The 16,524-nt window shown below is 40.1% G+C and overlaps 3 protein-coding genes across 3 annotated transcripts; all 3 read left to right on the top strand.

Annotated features, from left to right (window-relative positions):
• The first annotated feature begins 1,799 nt into the window (after positions 1-1,799).
• On the top strand, positions 1,800-2,738 carry LOC118783793 (odorant receptor 131-2-like). Its single transcript, XM_036537750.1, has one exon. It carries the CDS (start codon positions 1,800-1,802, stop codon positions 2,736-2,738), a length of 939 nt encoding a protein of 312 aa, XP_036393643.1.
• A 7,238-nt stretch (positions 2,739-9,976) lies between these two features.
• On the top strand, positions 9,977-10,915 carry LOC118783791 (odorant receptor 131-2-like). The gene has a single exon (XM_036537749.1). It carries the CDS (start codon positions 9,977-9,979, stop codon positions 10,913-10,915), a length of 939 nt encoding a protein of 312 aa, XP_036393642.1.
• Positions 10,916-15,522: 4,607 nt separating this feature from the next.
• LOC118783790 (odorant receptor 131-2-like) lies at positions 15,523-16,524 on the top strand. Its single transcript, XM_036537748.1, has one exon. It carries the CDS (start codon positions 15,523-15,525, stop codon positions 16,522-16,524), a length of 1,002 nt encoding a protein of 333 aa, XP_036393641.1.

The following is a 16,524-nucleotide window of genomic DNA, read 5'->3' as shown; positions in this document are numbered from 1 at the left end:
TGATTAGTGGGAACACACAACCCTCTGGCTCTATGTCTAGTACCACATCTAGTACCTGTAGCACCTGTAACTATCCTGACAACAACCATCCCCTCCCCCTGCCTAAATAAACACCCCTCTAGTAGTGAACTGAAAAGACGGCCTGAGTGGGTATCTGATTACAGGTCAAATGTTAAATGTACTGTAAGTAATAAATATGTTACCTTGCATTGATCAGGGCCATTCTCCAGGAAAATGGACACTGTACAGCTAAAGCTAGTGTCACACATCTACAACCTCCAAGTCTACCTCTCCCTATATTAGTAACATTTGCAAACATATTGACATAAGTCAAAGAAAGCCTAATCCCTTGCAACAGATCCAAATAATAACTATCCAAAGCCCTATTAATTAATCAGTCTTTGAGAGGCTATGATATCATACTGGAATGATATTATTACACCTGAATTCATGTTTGAAAGCTTCTTAATTAGTCCCATACAGCAAACATGTACCCTCAATGGGCCATTGTTCCGGGTTTTGTCAACAGCATGACAATAAGCAAAATATACCCTTCTAAGGCCATTGGTCAGAAAACCTGCTCATGAGACTATATAACACAGAGCTTTTGGTTATTCATGCTTTTGCTGAGGATCTGAGCACATATGTTAAAGGTAATAATGCGTTGAATGTATTCACTGATTTATATCATTTAACAATACATATTTCATTTAAAAAAGTTCAACTAAAACCAAGCAATAGGTAAACATGTTAATGTTATTTTGGTCAGTTATTTCATTAAGGATGTTTTGAGTGTGCTAATAGTGTTTGTATTTGGTATCACTCTTAGTATTAACCTTAATATTAATATTGTGAAATTTGCTTTATTTCTGATATATATGTTAAAATTGGACTATTTGGACAAATACATAGTCATTTTTTATTCTTTATTGTGTATCAGAGACCTTATCTAAAGAATTAATCTGATTAATGTAAATACATTAGGTTCTGAAAAGTGCTAGTAGGAATACCAAATTAAGACATTAAAAATTAAGGAGGAATATAGTATAATTTGTCATGGATCTATATAAATAATTTTTGCTATAATTTTTGGTACACTCATAGAATCAATGCACCTGTGCTGATATACAGTACAAGCTATAATTACAATTTAGAATGATATAACAATGTTTTTTGAAAGTGAACTGCTTATTACTTAATCATGTAATTTTTATGGCAACATAAATGTATAGTATAGTGCAATCAAGCAGCAGTCAGAATCTGAATTTTCTTTTAAGATAATGCTTCTCAGCCCTGGTTCTGATGACTCTTTTCTTTCCAGCTGAGTCTTGAAGTGAATGAATTACCTTTGATTAAGCTGTCAATTAAATACCAATCTTTATTTGACATCGTTGAGAAAGAAATTGTTGTTAGAGATGTTTGCACTCTTTGTTTATATAAATGAATAAATGAATGAAAATAAATAACAGGAGTAATATGATGTCAAGTGATGTTAAGTTTAGATGAGACTTCATAGAACTCCTTAATCAAATCTCAGATCAAAAATCAAGATACACTGGGTGCCCAGGAACAGGGTTGAGGGAGGAATTTGGAATTTTATCAAACTACATTTTTCTTTAAGTTATTTTAAAAGCAAAATGTAGACACAAGTTTATTCATTGTTTTAGAGTATTATGGATGTGGGCATATGTATGTCTTACCTTTAGTTGTTGATAAGTTTGCTAATTTCTAATGAAAAACAAAGGATATTTCGCTATTCTTTTTTCTGTTTTCGCTGATAGCCTGCAGCTGTATGAGCCATGGTTCAGAACAGCAGCAGTGAGCAGCTGATTCTCAGGACTGCTGACCACGTGACTGAGAGGCTGAAGATGGCCACAGTGCAGGTGCTGGTGTGGCTCTTCATCTACATTGATGGCCTCATGCTCACCGCCTTCTTCAGCAAGCAGGCGTTCCGGGGCAACATGCGTTACGTCCTGTTCGCCCACACCCTGTTGGTGGACTCCATCTTCCTGCTGCTCTCAGACCTGGCGGTGCTGCTGTCCCACTTCTACGTACTGCCGCCCGTGGGTCTGTGCATCCCACTCTGCATGGTCATGGAGATCGTCACCAACTGCACGCCACTGACCATCACTGCCATGTGCTTGGAGCGCTATGTGGCCATCTGTATGCCACTGCGACATGCTGAGATCTCCAGCACTAGCAGGACCGTTGTCGTTATCATCATCATCTCAGCCTTTAGCTCCCTCAACCCCTTTATTGACCTCTTCATTCTCATCGCTACAGCCCCGGCGGGTTACTTTTCAGAGCCGAGCTTCTGCCACTACGAGATCATGATGCTTACCAAGTGGCATCGCCTCATGCGGGCCATCAACTATCAGGTGGACTTCGCAGTGATTGTGGTCATCATTCTGTTCTGTTATGTGAAAATCATGCTGGCGGCCAAGGCTGCATCTGGAGATAACAAGGAATCTGCGTCAAAGGGACGACGCACGCTCCTGCTCCACTCACTGCAGCTTTTCCTCTGCATGATTGACATTCTGTGCCCCTACATCGAGACTTATGTGCTGGAGAACAGTCCGCAGAACTACCTGACCGTCCAATTCTTGAATTACACCATTTTCACCATCTTTTCAAGGGCCCTGAGTCCACTCATCTATGGTCTCAGGGATCGAAAGTTTTTCATTGTGCTGATATATTACGCCAGTTGCAAGATGAATCGCATTTCAGCAGAAACCTAGAAGCTCAAAAACTCAGGTGTCAGAAGCAGGTGCCAGCAAAGCCCAGAGGAAGAATAATGGATTCTGCATGGCCTGTTGCACACATGCACCTCAGATCATGTCCCAATGAGGACATAATATGGGAGATGTAGCTGTATTTGGTGTGTTTTGAAGAGATATGGATGTCAATAAAATGTTTCTGAGAATATGAAATGCTTCCCTGTGCTGTAATATGTGCAGGTATCTCATATTATGTTTTATCACATTACATAAATGAACTTGAGGTGTGTTTATCTCTTGTGAAGCCACTGCTGTCCAGTGGTGGAGTGAAAAAGGGGAGGGAAGGAATATTGAAAAGTTAAAAAAATGTTTCTGAAATGACAAACTCAGAATTAGGATAGAAGATGGCGCCACGGATGGCAGCCTCGGTACAGCGCTTTCTAGTACTTTCTTTGTTTTTGTTTATTCTCTGTGTGTTCGGTTACTCAAACCCGATTACTTTCACTAGAGAAGAATTGCTTAACATCAGGCAGTTCACTCCAGGTAGTTTTTCACCAGTTTTCGTAAAACCGGAAAGTTTTTTGGAGATCTTGGTTGGAGGAACAGCAGCTCTCTGTGGGGCATGGAGGAGACGTAGATGGGGGAAGCGCGCCAGTGCTCTAGTGAAACTCAGACAGCGGGGATTTCGAAAACTGCGGTACCATCAATTCACCTGGCGAATCTCCACTCCTTGCCCAACAAAATGGACGAGCTGCTTTTCCTCAATGGGACGAACAAGGACTTTGCACGGTCTGCTGCCCTTTGTTTCACTGAAACCTGGCTCGGCGGATCCACCCCCGACAGTGGATTACACCTGAGGGCTTCCACCTACACCGAGCAGATCGCGTAACGGAGCTATCAGGGAAAACGAAAGGCGGCAGAATTTGCTTCTACATTAATGAAGGTTGGTGTACAGATGTCACGGTGCTAAGTAAATACTGCAGCCCGAACTTGGGGGCATTTTTCATAAACTGCAAGCCATTTTATTCACCGCAGGAGTTTTCCTCCTTCATCCTGGTCGGTGTTTACATCCCACCCTAGGCCAGCGTGAGTGACGCATTGCAAACCCTGGCCGATCAGATAACCGGCTTGGAACAAAAATACATGGACGCACTTTTCATAATCCTTGGGGACTTTAGCAGAGCAAAATCAAACCACAAACTACCAAAATATAGACAGAATATTAATTGTCCCACCAGGTTTAGTAACACTGGACCACTGCTACACAGTTCTTAAAAATGCATATCGCTCTGTTCATGGTTCACAGCCAGACTAAGACAACTCTGTCTGGCCAAGGAGGATGCCTACAGAAGTGGGGATAGATCCCTGTACAAGCAGGCCAGAAACTCACTTACAAAGGAGATCAGAGAGGCTAAAAGAAGCTATACTGAAAAGCTGAAAAACAGGTTTTCAGCCAACTACCCTACGTCAGTGTGGAGAGGCCTGCAAGACATCACGAACTACAGAAGACCATCCCCCCCTGCTGAGGCAAACAAAGACCTGCCTGACAACCTGAATGTCTTCTACTGCAGGTTTGAGAGGGACAAATTCACACCCCTCACCACTCCAGCCCAACGACAATAGCCCCCATCACCCCTCTGGCAACCCCCCTACCCCCCCCCCCCCCCCCCCCTCCGATACTCAGGCTGCATTCAAGACATGTGAAGAGGATGTGAGCTGGCTCTTCCAGAGACAGAAAACCAGGAAAGCACCGGGTCCAGACGGTGTCTCCCCCTCCTGTCTCAAAGCTTGTGCTGACCAACTGGCTCCAATCTTCACACGGATCTTCAACAGATCCCTGGAGCTGTGTGAAGTCCCTGCCTGCTTCAAACGCTCCACCTTCATCCCGGTCCCCAAGAAACCCTCCATCACAGGACTGAATGACTACAGGCCTGTCGCTCTAACGTCTGTGGTCATGAAGTCCTTTGATCGACTGGTGTTGCCCCACCTGAAGAACGTCACAGGACACCTGCTGGACCCCCTGCAGTTTGCCTGCCGGGCAAACAGAGCAGTGGATGACGCAGTCAACATGGGACTGCACTACATCCTGCAACACCTTGACTGCCCAGGAACATATGCAAGGATCCTGTTTGTGGACTTCAGCTTGGCGTTAAATCAGTCTGTCTGCCACAGGAGCTGTTGAGCCAGTTCTACACCACAGTCATTGAATCTGTCTTGTGCACATCCATCACGGTCCAGTTCGGAGCAGACACAAATCAGGATAGGAACAGACTACAGCAAACAGTAAGGACAGCAGAAAAAATCATTGGTGCTCACCTGCCCACCCTCCAGGACTTGTACTCTTCAAGAACCAGGAAATGTGCAGGGAAACAGACACAGTAGCAGTATCTTTCCTCATGCCATCACCCTCATGAATAGCTGAGCAGTATCATCTGCTATGCCATTATTGTTGCTTGCACCACCACACACACTTACACTTTATGTTTATTTTTTGTCTTTTATATAATCTGTATATATTGCTTGTATATTGTGTATGTTGTCTGTAAATAAGATGTACATTGTCTCTGTATACTGTCTCTGTATATTCTGTATATTGTCTGTACTGCTGAGAGACACGAACAGACGGAGTCAAATCCCTTGTGTGCGCTAACGTTCTTGGCCAATAAATCTGATTCTGATTGTCTGTGTTGTCTGCTCTTGTCTGTGCAGCTTCAGGTAGTGGTCACAGACACCTTTAGAGGCCCGTCCATGACTATCAGGCTGCTCACTCCTGCATCACTTGTCATTGGTACACTGGCAGCAGTGTAGCATAGTGGGAAAGGAGCAGGACTTGTAACTGAAAGGTTGCTGGTTCAATTCCCAGCTGAGGCTGCTCTACCCTTCAGTAAGGTACTGAACCCAGAATTGCCTCAGAAAATATCCAGCTGTATCAATGGATAACATTTAAAAATTATAACCTATGTAAGTCACTCTGGACAAGAGCATCTGCTAAAAGATAATAATGTAAATGTAATGTAATGGTATACAGTCCAGATACCCTAATGGAGGATGGCATGGAGCTTGTCTTGCATGTGCTTAGATCGCTTGTAACCAACAGCAGCACACATCCAAAAGAGTCACTGGAAAGTCAAAACACTATTACTACAGTGACCCCTAGTTATGAATAAATGTAGAAGGAGCTACTTAAGTTGGACATCATCTCCATCATGGACAGATAGGAGAAATACATGAGTCCTCCTAGTGGCATCAAACATCTCTGTTGGAAAGGGCATCACAATAGTCTAATTGAAACAGAATAAATATATGAACTAGTTTTCCTGTCTCTGTCATTGGAAGAAAAGGCCTAGTTTTACTGAATTTCATAGCTATAAAAATGTCAGTCCAAACATATTTTCTGCATGGAGCTGAATTAAGGGAACTGGATCACCTATAACCCCAGGGTCCTTAACGAGTAAATTTGGAGTGGATAAGGGACCATTGAAGTTGACCCCAAAATTGGCCAGTGCCATAGTACAGTGAGTATTCTTTGTTCTGGGGACTATCAATTTGTGTTTGCCTAAATTTAGTAGCAAATAGTTTGCTCTCATGCAAAGCTTTATGTCATTAAGACACACTTCAAGTCTGGAGATATTCACCAGCCATCACTTAGACATGTAGCTGTGTGTCATCAGCACAAAAACCAAATTTTTTTGTTGTTTTCCTGGTGTATCTTTACACAATTTAACAGAAAGCCAAACTCTGTTCAAAAGATTCAGGATGCAGCCCCCATGCTTTATTGAGTTGTACACTCATGTACACAGTGAACAGGAGTGAACATATAACGTAATATATATATACCTATAACGTAACCTGTAACGTAAAGACCTTGCTTAATGGTTTCAGTAATCTTTTTTAAAAACGTGATATGCATAGACATATAAATATAACATATCGTTTTATTTTTTTTATACAAAATAAAATGATTGTCATTATGATCTTTGTGTTTCAATTTTCTTTACTACAAAGCCAAATAAATAAATCTGAGGTGTTCAGTCTCTACATTATTTGTGATCATAATGTTTTAATTTTTTAAATGTCATCTGTTTATACCGCTATTTTAGAGGATGAAATTGGCCATGTGTACTTCAATTTCACTAATTCATTTGTACCTGTTTCTTAGCGTGTCATATACATATGTAAAATACATACATAAAAACACAGAACTAGTATTACATGTTCAACAAACAATCTTGGAGATAACAGTAATGGGCACAAGGTGATCTCAAATCAAAAATCTCTCAAAGCAAGAGTAAGTAAAAGAATCAAAATAAAATGCAAACATGAAATTTGTGGGCATTCATTCATGAAATCTTGAGTCTTGAGTCTAAATCATCGACATATTGTCAGATCTTGCAGTGTCACATGCCAATTGGCTTGAAACCGCTGCTCTGTCAACCTCCTGGTCATGGAAAATTGAAATGCATAAAATCAAACAAATGGAGAAAACTGTGAACCCTAGCAATAAAAAAGAAGAAACCTGGCTTAATAGGATGTCAGACCAGTCAGAAGTGTAAACAAATTTTAGAGGGCAACTTAGGCCTTCCTAAGAGGTAACATCTGTATTGGAAAAAACAACAAACTAAGAACAACTCCTCATGGGACTCCATATTTCACTCAAGTAAGGTTTGATGTGCACGCTATGATCTGCACAAAGATAAGGGGCATCAAGTCAAATAAAATGGGCCCTTTACAATACGTGAAGCTCATTTGTAAAGCAAAGTCTTACTTTGAAGAACTCCAAGTGTTTGCCTTACTGAGGCCTGTTTAGAGCTTATACAGAAACCCACCCTCACTATCTTTAGGAGAGGATTAGTAGGGGAACATGAATATTAGCCTGCTGTACATATATACTCGATAGTGGGAGTACGTATACACAGGTGGGACTTCTGTATCAGTTGTATGGTACCAGTTTTAATCGGGCTACAAAGGTCAGAAATGACACCTTTCTGAAAAAGCATTGCCTTCCTCACTGAGGCCTGACAGATACTGGAGATATACCCAACCCTGGAACAATGTTACACGTCTCCATAGAGAAAGCTTGTTTTTCCCAACAAAAGAACAAAGTTAGTTGCTCAATTAAGCGCACGCCTCAGGTGTTTGTTGTTAAAAATTAATGAGTGTGTCTTTGACTGGGGATTGAGTGGTGGTGTGGTGGGTGGGGGTGAAGGCTAAGGAGGCAAACTGCTGTTACTGTACTCTGGAGCATCCTGGTAATAATTATCGAAAGGCACAGCACACACTGGATTGGAAATGGGCCATAACCACGTGTCTCAACCTCCCCACTCACATTTAATCTCGTAAACATATTACTGACTTCTTCATGTGGAGGTAAAGATGTGCAGCAGTGATTTAGAGGAGAGAAGGTCAAACAACAACCTCTCCCCCCCAACCTTATGTCTGCTGATCCTGGGCCTCTTAGGCCTCTGTCCAGGAGGTTTTCTATGTGAGATTTCAGCCAGCCGGGTGGGATGATTAGTGGGACCACACAACCCTCTGACTCTATGTCTAGTACCACACCTAGTACCTGTACCACCTGTAACTATCCTGACAACAACCATCCCCTCCCCCTGCCTAAATAAACACCCCTCTAGTAGTGAACTGAAAAGATACCCTGAGTGGGTATCTGATTTCAGGTCAAATGTTAAATGTACTGTAAGTAATGAATATGTTACCTGGCATTGATCAGGGCCATTCTCCAGGAAAATGGACACTGTACAGCTAAAGCTAGCGTCACACATCTACAACCTCCAAGTCTACCTCTCTCTGTATTAGTAACATTTGCAAACATATTGCATAAGTCAAAGAAAGCCTAATCCCTCCAAATAATAACTATCCAAAGCCCTATTAATTAATCAGTCTTTGAAAGGTTATGATATCATACTGGAATAATATTATTACACCTGAATTCATGTTTGAAAGCTTCTTAATTAGTTCCATACAGCAAACATGTACCCTCAATGGGCCATTGTTCCAGGTTTTGTCAACAGCATGACAATATGCAAAATATATCCCTCTAAGGCCATTGGGCAGAAAACCTGCTCATAAGACTATATAACACAGAGCTTTTGGTTATTCATGCTTTTGCTGAGGATCTGAGCACATATGTTAAAGGTAATAATGCGTTGAATGTATTACTGATTTATATCATTTAACAATACATATTTCATTTAAAAAACTGAAGTTCAACTAAAACCAAGCAATAGGTAAACATGTTAGTGTTATTTTGGTCAGTTATTTCATTAAGGATGTTTTGAATGTGTTAATAGTGTTTGTATTTGTTATCACTCTTAGTATTAACCTTAATATTAATATTGTGAAATTTGCTTTATTTCTGATATATATGTTAAAATTGGACTATTTGGACAAATACATAGTAATTTGTTATTCTTTATTGTGTATCAGAGACCTTATCTAAATAATTAAATCTGATTAATGCAAATACATAAGGTTCTGAAAAGCGCTAGTAGGAATACCAAATTAAGACATTAAAAAATTAAGGAGTAATATAGTGTAATATTTCATGGATCTATATAAATAATTTTTGCTATAATTTTTGGTACACCCAGAATCAATGCACCTGTGCTGGTATACAGTACAAGCTATAATACAATTTAGAATGATATAACAATGTTTTTTGAAAGTGAACTGCTTATTACTTAATCATGTATTTTTATGGCAACATAAATGTATATTATTTTTAAGTGCAATCAAGCAGCAGTCAGAATCTGAATTTTCTTCTACGGTAATGCTTCTCATCCCTGGTCCTGGTGACTCTTTTCTTTCCAGCTGAGCCTTGAAGTGAATGAATTAGTTTTGATTAAGCTGTCAATTAAATACCAATCTTTATTTGACATCGTTGAGAAAGAAATTGTTGGTAGAGCTGTTTGCACTCTTTGTTTATGTAAATAACCACAGGAGTAATGAGATGTCAAGTGATGTCAAGTTTAGATGATACTTCATAGAACTCCATAATCAAATCTCAGTTGCAACAAAAATCAAGATACACTGAGAGCCCAGCATTGTGGTTGAGATATGCTGTTACAATTTGGAATTTGGAATACTACATTTGTTTTAACAACAAAATGTAGACACAGTTTTATTAATTGTTCCAGACTATTATGTACTATTATTTATCAGTTTGTTCATTTCTCATGAAAAACTTGGATTTTATTCATTTTTTATGTTTTTTTTTTTTCTGAAAGCCTGCAGCCGTATGAGCCATGGTTCAGAACAGCAGCAGTGAGGAGCTGATTCTCAGGATTGCTGATCATGTGACCGTGATACTGAGGATGGCCACAGTGCAGGTGCTGGTGTGGCTCTTCATCTACATTGATGGCCTCATGCTCTTCACGTTCTTCAGTAAGCAGGTGTTCCGGGGCAACATGCGTTACGTCCTGTTCGCCCACACCCTGCTGGTGGACTCCATCTTCCTGCTGCTCTCAGACCTGGCGGTGCTGCTGTCCTACTTCTACGTGCTGCCGCCCGTGGGTCTGTGCATCCCACTCTGCATGGTCATGGAGATCGTCACCAACTGCACGCCATTCACAATCACCGCCATGTGCTTGGAGCGCTATGTGGCCATCTGTATGCCACTGAGACATGCTGAGATCTCCAGCACTGGCAGGACTATTGTTGTTATCATCATCATCTTGGCCTTCAGCTCCCTCTATCCCTTTATTGACCTCTTCATCCTCATCGCTACAGCCCCGGTGGGTTACTTTTCAGAGCCGAGCTTCTGCCACTACGAGATCATGATGCTGGTCAAGTGGCATCGCTTCTTCCGGGCCATCAGCTGCCAGGTGGACTTTGCAGTAATTGTGGCCATCATAGTGTTTTGCTATGTGAAAATCATGCTGGCAGCGAAGGCTGCATCTGGAGATAACAAGGAATCTGCGTCAAAGGGACGACGCACGCTCCTGCTCCACTCACTGCAGCTTTTCCTCTGCATGATTGACATTCTGTGCCCCTACATCGAGAATTTCGTGCTGGAGAACAGTCCGCAGAACTACCTGACCATCCGATTCTTCAACTACACTGTTTTCACCATCATCTCAAGGGCCCTGAGTCCACTCATCTATGGTCTCAGGGATAAAAAGTTTTTCATTGTCCTGATATATTATGCCAGTTGCAAAATGAATCGCATCTCTGCTAAAACGTAATAGTTCAAAGACTCAGCTGTGAGGAACAGGTGCCAGGAAAGCCTAAAGCAGTAATGGATTCTGCATGGTTTGCTGGACACGTGCAGTCGAGATCATGTGTGTGCACAATCGTGAAGCCACTGCTGTCCAAGATCATAAAGGCTTCTCAGAATTTGAGAGATTGCTAAGTTGTCATCAGTAATGCATCAATCCTCCAATCAGCTTTGGCTCTCCTGTAGTACACTGTGGGAGTTGTAGTTGTGTTACACTGACATTAGCTATTGGTTTTAAATGATTTTTTTTGAAGTAGTCCATGGACCTTGTTTCAGCAGTTCCTGTGTATGTGTAAGAGTTATTGCAGTGAGCTGCCCTCCATGTTCAATTGGTGGTTTCAAAGATTGGATGAAAAGAGGGCAATGCTTTGTTGCCTGTGTTTGAGATAATTTTTGTAAGTGATACTGCTTTGTCACTGACAGCACTTCATTCACTCAGAATTCCTACGGAACCAAAGTATCTTGATGCATTAATGATATAGTAATTCCCCTTTATTTCTATCACATGGATGATTAGACAGTATATCAAATGATTAACTGTTTGGATAGGAACATGAGCTGTTTTACGACATTATCAAAGACAAAATCAAGATTTTGAGCTTTAGCATATCATAGCTAAAGCTATGGGCTTTACTTGTAGTCAAAGCTAGGGCTTTACTTGTAGTTAGTGATGGTTTTGTATTTGTTTAAAAAAATGTCACAATAAATTCAGAAACTGTATGTTAGTTGTGTCAGATTAGTTAGTCAAAATGACTAGCTGAAGCGTACTGTTGAACAGTTGAACAATACCGACAGGTGTGAATACTGTAATCAAATATTGTGATTAACCCAAACTATACCAAGAGGAAGGAAGAAGACATAGTTCAGCTTCAGCTGATGATTGTTTGGTTGTTTTTAACAATACCCTATGTTGAACCCAGTGGCGTCGTTAGGTCCGATCATTCAGGGCTATAGCCCCGAATATTTTAAGTCTAGCCCCGAATATTTTCGCCCTGAAAAAGGAGGAATTTATAGCAAAACAACAGACTGTGTAACAGAGCAGAACTTGACTTGCGTCCGAAGGTGTGATAATATTTAATTATCATGAATGTAGATATAACCTCCCCAACCTAACGATGCCAATCTCCCTTCAAAAAAAAGACAAGCTCCAGGCAAATTTGACTTAGCCCCGTATCTTTTCAATAGCTAGAAATGTCCCTAGTTGAACCTTTGACTTTGTTACCCCCCTTAAAATAAAAAAAGGTATTATAAAAAAACGGTCCTCTTGGTATACAAATCACACACATTCCCTTAAACAAGCATATCAGAAAATCGAAAGTAAATGGCGCTCAACAAATAAAGAGGTATTTTTTCTGGCTTGGAAGTTCATCTTTTACAATACCAACATACACTTCATCTGTCCCCTAGGAAATGAATGTTAATTGTCAGTGTTAATTGTTAAAATGTTAAATCAAAGGCCCTTTGTCTTTAATACAATTTCAACCTGCTAATTACAGATCACATTTCATCAATTGCAACCAAATCTGTTAATTGTTGATTGTGTAATGGTTTGTCACTGTAATTATCTGTGTGCATGTGAAGCCAGCCATTGGTTAATTGACCACACCTGCCTAATCAGAGGCACATTAAATACAGGTGTGTAGGTACTGCTCAGAGACTTTTGTGAGCAGCTTGTGGCGCTCGTGGCCTAGGCTGAGTTTCTTTGCTTTTCATTTTATGTATTTATTTATTTTTTTAATTTATTCCTTCTGTTGTTTGAGGATACGTGTCAGCCAGCTTCCTCACAAGCCTCAATGTTGTACTTTTCAAACAAAGTTGAGGAAAGTAAATCATAACATCCCAGATTCCTCTTTTACACCTTTGTTCAACTGACTAACAATTTCATGAAAACTCCATTGATAAAAAATGGAACAAATAAGAGAAGAAATTTCCACACTCTCTCTTACCTTTACCTCATTATCTCTGCAAGGGCCTGAGGTCTCATTTAAAGCTACTCCATATTGAGTCTTTTTCCTCTGTTGAACACAATGAACTGGAGAGACTAATTATGTCATGTAAATCACTTACATATTCACTTGATGCAATTGCACTCAAATGATTGAAAAATCTGTCTGTTCTTTGTCAGCCTATTCTACTAATTAACACATCATCAGGCTACATGTGTAAACCTCTCAAACTAGCCATAATGGAGCCCTTTCGAAAAATAAACCAAATCTAGATCCAGATGGCGGAGGACCATTGAGGAGGAACTGAAAGAAATGAATCTGTCATGGGGAGAGGCACAAAGAACTGAGAAAGACAGGCAGAGTTGGTCTGAGATGAATGAGATCCACAAAAATCTTAGGAACGACGGACTATAATTAGTTATCTCCTTCCTAGCAAAATATTTTGGAGAAAGCTATAGCTGGACAGCTCCTAGATTTCCTCCTCCTTCCTAAACTCCAGTAATTTCTGGGAATCCCTTCAGTCAGGTTTTAGACCTGGTCACTGCACAGAGACAGCTCTCATTAAGGTTAATGACCTACTCCTGTCATCTGACCATAACTGTCTCTTTATATTTGTGCTTCTTGACCTGGATGCTCCCTTCTACACAATAAATCACCTGATGCTTTGAACAAACATAAATGCATAATTGGTGTAAAGAAAAGCATGTTCTCCTGGCTGAATGTATACCTATCTCACAGATTCCACCACATGCAACTCAATGATATTTCTAAAGTTAATAAATAGCCACAGAGCTATTTTAATAGATCAGTCCTTGGGCCATTGCTGTTCTCACTTTATTTGTTGCCACTTGGAGATGTCATTCATAAGCATGAAATAAACTTTGTTCTTCCCATAGTTATATATGAATTTTGATTTATTGATACTTCCACATTGTTAAACCAATATGCCCTTTGATTGTAAGAAGAAATCAGCCACTTCGATTTTCAGTATCAACCACAGTTCTGTTGCTATGAGTTGCTGATCGCAGTCCTGTTGCTACGGACTGTCATCCATTGTTTTTGCCTTCATAAGTATCTTTTACAGTTTATCACAGAGAGTGGCTTGTATTTTTGGAACATTAAGTGTTTTAGATGTGACTTCTCCTTCTTAGTCCTGCCCGCTGCCCCAGGTGTTGTGCGGGAGATGAGGTGAATGGTGCATTCAGCATTTATTCTGCACAATGGAACATACAACCACACCGGGGTCAGCATAAATGACTGAAGGGTGTCCAGTTAGCCGGAATTTTCTACGGCACATACCAAACGCTATGCTGTAGGATATCCACATACACCAGTACATGGAATGCTGATAACATGCCACACGCATGAATGTCCATACCTTTTTGTACAATGAAAACAATAACCATCAGCAGCCATGTGCTAATCTGCTAACGTGCAGCTGAACCACATGGCTTTTAGGAGCAACCTAGCATGCTAATGCATACTGTGTTGCCCTTCAATTAGGATGGAATGCCAAAATAAATCTTTCCCCACCTACAACTGGAGTTTTTCATTTTTTTCATTTTTCATTTTCTTCCTCAAATGGCCTGAGTTTTCCATTTTTTATTCCCTCTGGAAAAACCTGCCATTCTACATGTACCATGCGTTGTAACCATCTCAATTGCAAAAAAGGACTATATCAAATAAAATCATGATTGATCGCTCAATTGACATATCATGCATTTTCCCATTTAGACCAGGTAAGTAATAAATACATTGGGCACACAATCTCATTAAAAATGGACCCAGTTGTTCTAGGCTATTGTTCTGTTCACCTCCATTTTCCACTGAGGCTGCATTTAGCTGCTACTGATTTTTCATGAGGATGACATCAGCAACTGTTGCCAAGACAAGCAACTGTAAACAGTTAGTCAGCACAACATGCTTACATCATTTAGCCAGTCTAGAAGAGATTCAGTATATATACATGCATGTTGTTGAAACGATTGTCTTAAAAGTGTTGCTTAAGGACATAGCCGAAGGATCTGAAAGGTAGTGACATGTTGATTAGAAAACCTCTTTTAAACGAACAGGTCTGTGTGGAATATATCAGATGATATTGTGTTTACAGCTCCTATTTCATTCATTTTGATGGACTTTCTCAACTGTAGTAATATTTGAGAAAATTTTGTGTTTTTACTGTCTAGTCAGGCAGTATAATACATTTGTGAGGATAATATGCAAGGAAGTTAGTGTTTCTAAGTTTTAGGTTTGAGCCAAATGTTTCAATTTTCAATACATTTATTTTTTATTCATTTATTTCAAGGTTTTATTAAGTGATGTAAAATAAGTTCTCAATGTAGGAAAATAGTTTTTTTTTTACTATTGGTATCTTGTATAATAGAACACAGTCATATTTCATCACTTTGATTAAACCTGTTTTTTATTATAATATTTAGAGCAGATATGTTTAATGAGCAGAAGCTCTTCAAACCTTTACAGTTCCGATACTTACTATACTGTTTAATTAAAAATTTACATACATACTTTATTTGAACTAGAGAACTGCACAGTTTTTCTTTAAGAAATGGATTAATTATGATTTACATTCATTCACTCTTTTCTCTTCTGTCTTTTCTCAAGAAACACAATGGCTCAAACTATCCCTCAATACACTAACCTGAGCAATATTCCTGCACCCCTCCTATCTCGATCTTGGAATGAGAAGATAGTGCTGATGCAGGTAATGGTGGGAATTTTCCTCTACGTGAACTGCCTCATGATATGCACCTTCTTCAAAAAGGAGGCCTTTCGAACTGACACTCGCTACATTTTGTTTGCGCAGACATTGATCACAGACTCTGCCCTCATGGTGTTTACAGACTTGGCTCTGATTGGGAGTTACTTCCAGATCCCAGTCCCCTGCATTCCCTGTGTGATAATGTGCACCATCATGGTCTGGCTTTTATTAAGCACACCACTGACCCTGGTGGCAATGTGCCTGGAACGCTATGTGGCCATCTGCATGCCTCTGAGACACGCCAGCATCTCCACCGCTAGAACCAGGCTGCTAGGCCTTGTCCTCATCTGGTGTCTTGCAGGCATCCCTGCATTGATTGTATTTCTTATATTTGCTGTCTCTGTTCCTCTCAAATTTTTTTCCTCATACCTGATCTGCAGTTTGGAGATGATGATCATACACAATTGGCAGGCACAATTCAGAGCTGTATTATTTCAGTTTTACTTTTTGATCATGTCTATTACCATAGGCTTCACCTATGTTAAAATCATGGCAGCTGCCAAAGGAGCATCAAGCAACAAGAAATCTGCCTCCAAGGGTCTCAGGACTGTGGTTCTTCATGCCTTTCAATTGCTCCTCTGTTTGATTCAACTGTTGAGCCCTTATGTAGAGATGGCTGTTATGAAGATTGACTATATGCTGTTTATTAATGTTAGATACTCCAATTTCATTATATTTGTGTTAGCACCACGTTGTCTGAGCCCACTGATTTATGGTTTAAGGGATGAAAAGTTTGTTGTGGTTTTGAGATACTATGCAGTCTTTGGTCTGAATAAAAAAAGCTTCCATTTTTGCAAACTTTGTCCATATCATCTGAAGCATGGAAAAACCTGGCCTTTGAATGGTAAATAA

The sequence above is a fragment of the Megalops cyprinoides genome, chromosome 9, assembly GCF_013368585.1.
Source record: "Megalops cyprinoides isolate fMegCyp1 chromosome 9, fMegCyp1.pri, whole genome shotgun sequence".
NCBI lineage: Eukaryota > Metazoa > Chordata > Actinopteri > Elopiformes > Megalopidae > Megalops > Megalops cyprinoides.
This window is presented reverse-complemented; position numbering and strand designations above follow the sequence as displayed.

Bases quoted from the DNA above. Each gene is read 5' to 3' on its own strand.
- LOC118783791 (XM_036537749.1), top strand. From the start codon at position 9,977: ATGGTTCAGAACAGCAGCAGTGAGGAGCTGATTCTCAGGATTGCTGAT.
- LOC118783790 (XM_036537748.1), top strand. From the start codon at position 15,523: ATGGCTCAAACTATCCCTCAATACACTAACCTGAGCAATATTCCTGCA.
- LOC118783793 (XM_036537750.1), top strand. From the start codon at position 1,800: ATGGTTCAGAACAGCAGCAGTGAGCAGCTGATTCTCAGGACTGCTGAC.